This window comes from Lytechinus pictus, chromosome 17, assembly GCF_037042905.1.
Source record: "Lytechinus pictus isolate F3 Inbred chromosome 17, Lp3.0, whole genome shotgun sequence".
NCBI lineage: Eukaryota > Metazoa > Echinodermata > Echinoidea > Temnopleuroida > Toxopneustidae > Lytechinus > Lytechinus pictus.
In genome coordinates, this window is record NC_087261.1 from 15,036,979 (window position 1) to 15,047,334 (window position 10,356).

General features: G+C 36.1%; 1 protein-coding gene across 2 annotated transcripts in view; it reads left to right on the plus strand.

Moving 5' to 3' along the window:
- The window catches only part of LOC129280752 (protein EFR3 homolog B-like), a 30,529-nt gene extending 26,831 nt beyond the window's left edge, over window positions 1–3,698 (plus strand). For both annotated transcript variants that reach the window (XM_054916759.2, XM_054916760.2), the window contains exon 21: window positions 364–3,698. In XM_054916759.2, the coding sequence (XP_054772734.2) occupies window positions 364–475 (112 nt within the window). In that variant the 3' untranslated portion in view covers window positions 476–3,698. The remainder of the gene's footprint in view (window positions 1–363) is intronic.
- Window positions 3,699–10,356: the final 6,658 nt, after the last annotated feature.

Consider the following 10,356-nt stretch of genomic DNA (forward strand, 5'->3'; position numbering starts at 1 on the left):
CACCTTTAATTACTGGCCAAGTCCACTCCCAACAAAGAAAATGTTAAATGATTAAGTAGAGAATACATCAAACAAACATATAGCTGAAAAGTTCATCTAAAACAAAAATGAAAATGGGAAAGTTATGAAAATTATCGACACATTCCAAAAAAATTATATGCTGATCACGGTTGATAACAAGACAAACCTCATATATTAGTCGCCTGGTTGATAAATAATTACTTCCATTGTATCTAAAAAGTTCAAGTATCAATGGGTATACACTCTGAAATGGTGCTTCTTATTTCAAAGCACATTTTACTGCTTGTTAGAAAGTGAATTTATCCCTTTGATAAAATTTACTTTGATATTTGTCTGTTTTAGGACCCCGGTGTCTCCAGCTGGCAGTCCCGTCAAAGCCGACCCATCAACACCAGCCGTCTTCCACTCGGTACCAACGTATGACATGAAATTCCCAGAGCTATGTGTCTACTAAAGTCATCTTGTTTGTAACCTGCTCATAACTTCATGAATTAGTTAAATAAACACTCCCCAGAGCTTCATCGTTAATATAACTACAGGGGGGTGTTTCACAAAGCTTAAATTATGAATTAGAGTCGCACTTAATTGCCTAGTTGCGTATGGTATAGAAGACATCACCTCATTGGTCAGATCATGCGCACAGGACGCACACTGCCGCTTATCCATCAATCAGACTGGTTAGTTTCACTTCAAAGATGATATTAGCCATGGTGAAGTGGTTTTGACTCTCGCCTTGTAATCAAATCATAGGGTCGTCTGTTCAAATCCCACCGCAGCCTAGCTTCCTGTGGCATTTATGCAAGGCGTTAATCCACGCTGCCACTCTCCACCCCGGTGCTAAATGAGTACCAGGTAGGATGCAAAGTCATTGAAGCTTGTCCAGCAGTGTGTGTGTGCCCTCATTAGCGACTGGCTAGAATACTCCCCAGGGAGGGGAGAATGTGCATACATTGTGTTCGGGAATGACTTATTGAATCCGATGACCGGGGTAATAATAAATCTGTAAGCGCTTAGGTATGTACTAATGTATGTCTGTGCATTATAAATAAGCAGATTATTATTATTGCCTACACACGTTTTGCAAATTCTAGTCAGAAAAAAAAGGTTGTTTATGTGCTTTTTCAAAGATGATGAAAAATACTTCACTTACAATGAGACTATCATACAAAATATCTAAAATGAAAACTTACAAATACAATCCGAATTCGACAAGAGAAAATAGTCCTTTTTTTTTATGAAATAAAAAGATACTTTCTGTAGTACTTGTATACTTTGTGATTTTTTACAGATTCCTCTGTAAACAATATTTTCATTCTGAAAACTTTAGGTTATTCACTGCAGTGCTGATTCTCTGCTGTTTGTAACTGACAACTTTTTATTTTGTATACATTTTATAGCTACCTTTATCCCACTATTTGGTTTGTGTGCTGTTTTATTTTGTGCCTTTTTTTTTAAATTTTATCTCTACTTCCAATCCCACTCGGAGGGGGAAGGGCAAAAACATTTCCCCCTTGACATTTTCCATGATAAATCTGTAAGGCAAAAAGATCGCGCCATGACATTTCATCACTTTCATGACTTTTAAGATAAAATTCGTGACGCGGGGGTACGCGGTTCCAAAGTTACGCAACATTATGAAAGTGCATGTCAAGACCCAAAATTGCTCAAAAACTCATTTCATGTACAAATCCAATGCAAATTATGTATGTTGCCAAATTTCATAAATGTATCATTATTTTAATTTTTACTGATTAAAAGCAATAGATTTTCATGTAATTTATGACTGAAATGTTGTTTGCCGATGATTTCCACCGAAAAAAACACTGAAAAACATAAAGTCGAAAATACCTCTTTTGAAATTGAAACTCTTTCGAGAATACTGCCCAATGAGTGTATCAAGCCAGATTTTTCTCATAACTGTTCCCCAATATACCTCTTTTCTTCATTCCATACTTCCTATTGTTGTGATATGTTATGGTATCTCCACTTGTACAACTCTGTGTACTGGTTGTTAAAATCTTATTAGATTGTATCAAATACATTCATCTAAGTTATTATGAAACATGTTTGTACAACTACTCGTGGATTAGAAGTATTCTGTTAATTGGTACATACAGTGTATGACATAAGTGTGAAGAAAAAAAATAAACAATCCCATGACATTTACATTAATGAATTAAAATAATCATGCTTTATGTACATCTGTATTTCTGAGTGGAAGATATGTTTGAAGTAGCATTGCAATAATGCCCCTTTTGATGTGTCGGATATTGTTAACTTTGATGTTTCTGTATATATAGAAAAAGAAATACTAAGATTGATATACACTTATTTCTAGAGATTGACCAACGATATATATTTATTAACTTGCATCCAGCATATAGAAAATTAATGATGTATATATATTTATTGTCATTATATATAATGTTTTTTGTCTCATGTTTTGTGAAACGAGATACCAATTACATGTTCAAAGTGAAAGTATAAAGTTATTAAGTATATCCTTTGTGAAACACTCGAAGAGCTTACATTTGGAGAAATACAATAGTGAGAAAAATGATGACTATTAATTTTTGTTACAAATTGGTTGTTAGTCTGTGTATGTTTTTCTTTTTTATTTTAGATAAGATGAAAACATAGACTGCTTTTCATTTTTACAGTATCTTCCATTTTTATCTGTGACAAACATTTTGCAATGTACATGTAGAATGGCATGTGAATGTTTAAAAGCCACTGCACATTTTATTGAGTAATAGGAACTTCTTGATTTCAGGAAATAGTAGGAGGTATGAGCATATAGTGAGCTTTGCTTGTTAATAAATTTCAGAGCTTATAAAGAGATGCAATAAACAAATTGTTTTATAAAGGTCAAGTCCACCCAGAAAAATCAAACGAGCATAATGCAGAACATTTCATCAAAATTGGATGTAAAACAAGAAAACTATGATATTTTTAAGTTTCACTTATTTTTTAACGAAACAGTGATAAGCACAATTCAGTGACATGCAAATGAGACAGTCGATGATGTCCTTCTCTCACTATTTCTTTTATTTTTTATTGTTTGAATTATACAATAATTCATTTTTTACAGATTTGACAATAAGGACCAACTTGACTGAACCATATACTAGTAGTATTAAACAGTGCTAATTCCACATGTTCAGAGAGGAATTAATCCTTTCACTTGACATTGAGGAAAAAATTATAATATTTCATATAATAAAATACAAAAGAAATAGTGAGTGGATGACATCATCAGTCTCATTTGCATACCGACCAGGATGTGCATATAACTGTTTTGTGAAATTAAGCAAAACTTATCTTACATCCGTTTTTGATAAAATTTTCAGTGTCATGCTTGTTGGATTTTTATCTTTTTATTCAAATCATCTTTTTGTTGGGGTGGACTTGTCCTTAAAGATTGATCTTAAAATCTCATTCCCCTCCGATTTACATTTGAGGTGTCTTTATTGATAATCAAACAAGCCCAGATTTTGCATACCATTGGATCACATTCACATCATTCATAGTGTTGTGGTATGTCATGAACCATTCCAACTTTTATAGCGAGATAAACCTACATTTATATTATTGTTATGTTTGTGTAAGTTAATTAACACGCTACTTCGTACAATGTTCTGACATTAAAAATGTGCAATAAACATATCAAAACATTGCATCAAGGTTGAATTGTGAATTTATTATCTTCTAATGTGATTGACCCCTTCCCCCTGGCAAAGAGTGAATTTATCAGTATGTACTCAATAACTTTTTTGTTAAAGATTTTTTTTCTAAGGGGAAGTTACAGGTACTTTTAAATGCCTTTGGCAGCTAGTGTAAGACAAGGAGACATGTCACCAAGAGAGACATATGTGGGAGACTGAACAAAAGGAGCTGATGGACCTGATGGATGACTTTAGATGGAGAGGGAGGGGTACGTACAGATTGGTTTAAGGATAAAAGGCCATGGGGTAGGGGAGCTGGCAGATGGTGATATATTTTAAGAGGGGGGGGGGGGGGCTGGAGAAGTGCATGGGAGGGGGAGGAGAGATTATAGAAAAAGGAAAGAGGGAGCTGGGGTCAGTGAGAGAGGGAGGGGAGGGGGTGAGAGAGAGAGCCATGAGGTCGGGGATGGATTTGAGAAACTTGAACATGGGAACTGGAGAAGTTAGAGAGATTAGTATACGGAAAATGAAAGGGGGAGCTGAGGTCGGACTTGGAGAGGGGCCCGATACTGAAATGAGAGAGGGGGGGAGAAAAAATGAGAAAAGCGGAAAGGGAGAGAGGGGGCCGCCGAGAAGCTGGTTCCATGTAAAAAAAAATGACAGAGGAGAAGGCGTGTCTGTAGCCTTTCCCCATCTGGAATTTATCAGTGAAAAATCGTGTTATTACCTACCACTGGATTATATAACAAAGTTGTACATGGTTTTCCCAGAAGCTATTTTGTTGACTTTACTTTACTCGACTATGCCTAGGCCTATAAGCCTATTATAGGTCTATTCATTGCCTGCAGAGGTCAAGCACTCGAAACTCGTAAGGATAAATATTATATTAACAAATCAAATTAATCGAGAGGCATATCACGATTGCCTTTTAGTTAATTATTTCTGGTCATTATTTAAAATAAAAATCTGTTAACTTCTAAAAAAATTTCATACATGACTACAGGTTTACTGTTAGGCTTATCATGTTTGCGGTTTCACACCCAGGTAGTTTTTATTCACCGCTAGGTCTATAATGATTATCAGGTTAATGATTGTATTAGGCCTAGCTATTGAATGAAATTGTCACATCCGTGAGCAGTGGCGTAGACAGGTTCGTACACCTGGGGGGGATGACTGGGCTGCCAACGCTAGTGAGGGCGCGAAGCGCCCGAGCGAGGGAGCGAAGCGACCGAGCGGGGGGAGGGTGTGGGAGGGGAGTGTCCCCCCTCCCTTTTGCAATTTTGAACTTGAAATCGTGCAATCTGATGCATACTTAATGAGGTAAAATAACACACACAAGCGCGCACGCACACACACACATACTCACACACACACACACCCTCACCCTCACACACACACGGGTGCGCGCACACACACATACTACGCCGGCCGCCTTGAATGGACAGACATACATCGACAAGATCTACACACCGTGGCATACGAATACAGAATGGACTGACACATATAGTATTGCATATTGAACCACACTACGTATTTATTTATCTCTGTGAATTTTGCTGTTACACATCTTCAGAAAAAAAACCAATGTCAACTGTGTACACGCAGGTATAGTCTTTGTTGCCTTGATATGGGTATGTGGTTATGAATGAAAACAGCCTCTGTGGCCGTTTGTGAATAGAACACATAAACAACAAACAAACAACAATATGTCTGTTCATTATAAAGCATAACGAATATACGTACATACTATGTTTTTTTTTACCTTAAAGAAACAGGCATAGTATCCATAGATGGATATTGGCTGGCGGCTCATTAACATACAGATACAAAAAACATAAACAGAATCACTATGATCCATGGAGTAACAATACTGCTTTGTAAGTTTGTGAAGAAATCGGAACCATAACGGCATTGCATCGTTTCAAATTAGGGCATTATTTACTTCTATTTGATCTCAGTCTTATAATAATAATAATAATAATAATAATAATAATAATAATAATAATAATAATAATAATAATAATAATAATAATAATAATAATAATAATAATAATAATAATAATAATAATAATAATCCTGGGGGGGATGATTGTACATGCCATCCCCCCCACCTTGTGAGGTGGGGGGATGCATCCCCCTCATCCCCCCGTTGTCTACGCCCCTGTCCGTGAGTTTCAATGCATACCTTCATTTTGAGATTTCTTAGCACTCGATCGGCGCTGGCACTTACGTTGTTTGGCCTGTCACTCGAGATCGAGTACATGACTTGATTGTTTAAACAAGTTTAAACTTTTCAAACAACTTGTTTTAAAGTTTAAGCATCTCGTTTAAAAGTTTAACAACCCAGAAGGAAAAACCAGTTCCACTGGACCAGTTAGACCAGTATAATTTTAACTGGTAACTCTGGAAATTGGAACATCGGTTTACTGGTCTAACTGGTCATACTGGTCCAGTTAAAATTTTACTGGTCCAGTTAAAAATTAAACTGGTCTTGAATTACTGGAATTTTATACTGGTCTTGTTTCTGGTGGTTGTTACTGGTCTCACTGGTCTTCATACTGGTATCCAATTCAAGCTGGTTTTTACTGGTATTTTCTACTGGTCCTCAAACTGGTCGAACTGGTCCTCGTACTGGTCTTACTGGAACAATTTATTACATGCATTTGGTTTGTTATATACCATTGTCAGTGAAATGTGATGGAAAAGATGGTTAGTAAATTAATTTTTCTGCTGTTATTTTAAATGTGATATATGAAATTACACATTTTCATTGTGAATTAGTTCACACACTTATTTGGAAAGTTTTTAAACAACAATGAGTGCCATTGCAAGGATATTCCATTCTAAATCCTGATTTTTCTTTTTAAAATAGGAAATATGCAAATGAGGTTAACCACGTGATCAGCATCATCAGAATTACTGGTATTACTGGTCTTGACCAGTTTAATTTCAAACAATGAATTACTTTAGACCAGTTGACTATACCAGAGGAATATATCTTGCTTTGATCTTAATCATAATTAAAGGAAATAATTATTTTAATGATAATGTTAATACTTGATAATTATGATAATATTAATAATTATTATTACAATATCGATAACAATGATAACAGTAATAAGAATGATGACAACAATTTTGATTATAATAATCATAATAATAATAATTATGATAATTATAAGAAGAATGATGATAACAATGATAACGATAATAACTTTCTCTGAATTGCAAAATTCATTTTCCATAATTCGTCAAATGATCTGACTTGAAATAAAGTCATTATTTATTGGACCAGTAACACCAGTTTGATGAAAAACAATTTAATTGGTATTACTACTTTGTTTGAACTGGTCTCCAGTTGATTTTTACTGGTCCAGTTAAAAATCAACTGGTCCAGTAAACATAATACTGGAAACCAGTAAAAATCTACTGGAAACCATTTATTGGACCAGAAACACCAGTTTGATGAAAAACAATTTAACTGGTATTACTAATTGCTTCAACTGGAATGCAATTGTTGGAACTGGTCTCCAGTTTATTTTTACTGGTCCAGTTAAAAATCAACTGGCCCAGTAAAAATATACTGGAAACCAGTAAAATTCTACTGAAAACCAGTAAAAATTCTTACTGGTCTTACTGGTTTTTCCTTCTGGGAACTGTCGTTAGAGTGACAAGCTTAAATAACGTGACGTACATACAGCGCTTTTAAAGTGACAAAGAAAACTAATTACAGTAAATCATAACTGTTCACTGTATAGTCAAGTTCCACTCGAACTGTCGAATATAGCCTGCGTTCATATTGATTTGAAAAATATTGTAACGAACTATGTTTCCGATTTAATGTCATAGGGATGTTATAGGGTCTGTAAACGTAGACTATATGGAAATCGTATGTGTAGACGTTCTATGATTTAACGAAAATTAGCCAAAATCGCACATTTTATAAACATGTTGGAGTTGTCATGAAACCTTTTGATTAATTTATTATAAGCAAAGTTGCCTAAGCATTATCCAGTTGTTTTATTCGAGAAAGCTGGTTGATTAGCAAAGTTAATTAGGTTATTGTAGTTGTTGAAGTCATCTTTAGTAACTGTTTTATCGAAGTGTTAAAAAATGGATAAATACGAGGAGCCAACTGGCATTAAGGACGATTAGTGTTACGGCTCTTTACCGTAGTGCAAATGCTGCCCTTCATCTCTTGTATCTCATTTTGCTCTGTACAATGATATTTTTTTGAGAAATTAAAGGTAAAGATCAAGCATTGAACCTACACTCTGATCTGGACTACGTTCTTTTGAGTGTTATGAAGGATCAAATGATTGGTGTACGGAACGAATGCTGGTGATTGAATGGTCGACGGATGTCCGATTGACTGAAATGAGACGAGAGAGGTGATCGATTGCAATCGACGGATGATCTGACTGGAGAAACCAGAGACGACGGTTGGTGATGGTTGTTAATCAGTCTTTTCCATAAACCATCAGCAACGGTCATATACTTTGACCAAACGAAACCCAGGACCAAAATCCAGTTAAAACCAATTAGGGCAAAACCAATTGAAACCAGTTGGCCAACTGGTTTCAATAGGGAAATTGGAACAACTGGTTCCAATTGAAAACCAGTTGCCAATTGGTTCCAGTTAAAACCAATTGGTTCCAATTGAAAACCAGTTGCCAATTGGTTCCAGTTAAAACCAATTGGGCAACTGGAACCAGTTGGCAATTTGTTCCAGTTGTTCCAATTTCCCTATTAAAACCAATTGAATCCAATTGGAGGCAACTGGTTTCAATTGGTTCCAATTGAAACCAATTGGAGGCAACTGGTTTCAACTGGAACCAGTTGAAACCAATTGGTTTCCAACTGGATCCAATTGGAACTTCCAGTTGGAATGAACTTAATTAGTTACAAATTAATTAGCATTTGCACTAACTATTGCTCATGCCAACACAGAAGCAGTGTTTTTATGTCTATTAATACCAATGTAAAGGGCATTGATAAAATACAGACTTTCATATGTATATATTTATATGGAAGATCTTCAAATATATGTATTTTTATTTGATGTAATTTGGTAACAGTTAGTGGTGTACTAATTATCCTTTAATCTGTTTTAATTATAATCTATAACATTTATGAACATGGTTTTCACTGCTAAGTATTCTAAATACTTATCTTTAAAAAGTGTGGTACTTGAAATTGAAAAGAATTAAATAGATACATTGTTAATGATGATGAATCTCATAAAACATTAATCTGTGCACACTGGCAGATAATATGCAAATTAACTGGTTTCAATTGGATCCAGTTGGGTAACTGGAAAATTTCCAATTGGAAACCAATTGGAAATAATTTCCAGTTACCCAACTGGTTCCAATTTTATTTCCAGTTACCCAACTGGTTCCATGCAATTAGAATTCATTTCCAGTTACCCATCTTTCCAGTTAGAAGTCATCTCCAGTTACCCAATTGGTACCAGTTAGGATTTCCAGTTACACAACTGCATGGTTCAAGTTGGAAATCATTTCCAGTTGGAAGTCATTTCCAGTTACCCAACTGGTTCCAGTTAGGATTTACAGTTGCCCAACTGGTTCCAGTTGGGATTTCCAGTTAGAAATCATTTCCAGTTGGAAGTCATGTCCAGTTACCCAACTGGTTCCAGTTAGGATTTCCAGTTGCCCAACTGGTTCCAGTTGGGATTTCCAGTTAGAAATCATTTCCAGTTGGAAGTCATTTCCAGTTACCCAACTGGTTCCAGTTAGGATTTCCAGTTGCCCAACTGGTTCCAGTTGGGATTTCCAGTTAGAAATCATTTCCAGTTGGAAGTCATTTCCAGTTACCCAACTGGTTCCAGTTAGGATTTCCAGTTGCCCAACTGGTTCCAGTTGGGATTTCCAGTTAGAAATCATTTCCAGTTGGAAGTCATTTCCAGTTACCCAACTGGTTCCAGTTAGGATTTCCAGTTGCCCAGCTGGTTCCAGTTGCATGGGATTTCCAGTTAGAAATCATTTCCAGTTGGAAGTCATTTCCAGTTACCCAACTGGTTCCAGTTAGGATTTCCAGTTGCCCAACTGGTTCCAGTTGGGATTTCCAGTATAACTCAACTGGTTCCAGTTAGAAATCATTTCCAATTGGAAGTCATTTCCAGTTACCCAACTGGTTCCAGTTAGGATTTCCAGTTGCCCAACTGGTTTCAATTGGTTTCAACTGGAAATTGTTAAATTCCAGTTGAAACCAATTGAAACCAGTTGAAACCAATTGAAACCAGTTGGAAATCCAACTGGTTTCAATTGGATTTTGGTCCTGGGAAGTACGCAACTGACGGTCAGGCACGGTGGCATCCTGACAAGAAAACCGTGTCAGCTGAAAGTTGGATTAGAGGCCGTCACAATATATATATATATTTCTACATGTATACATTTGTCATCTGTTCCAATCAGGGCACCCAAAACTAAATGTTCGGTGAGAGGACAGCCCCCCCCCCTCTCGCACCGAAGTTATTGCACTGTCCTCTGAGGAATTAGAAGGGGGGCGCGGCATGCAGCGCAGGAGAACATGGAGAATGAAAAGTTAAAGGAGAATGAAACCCTTGAAACCAGCTGAATCCATATCAAAGAGAAAAATCAAAGAAACATATTGTTGAAAGTTTGAGGAAGATTGAATGAATAATAAG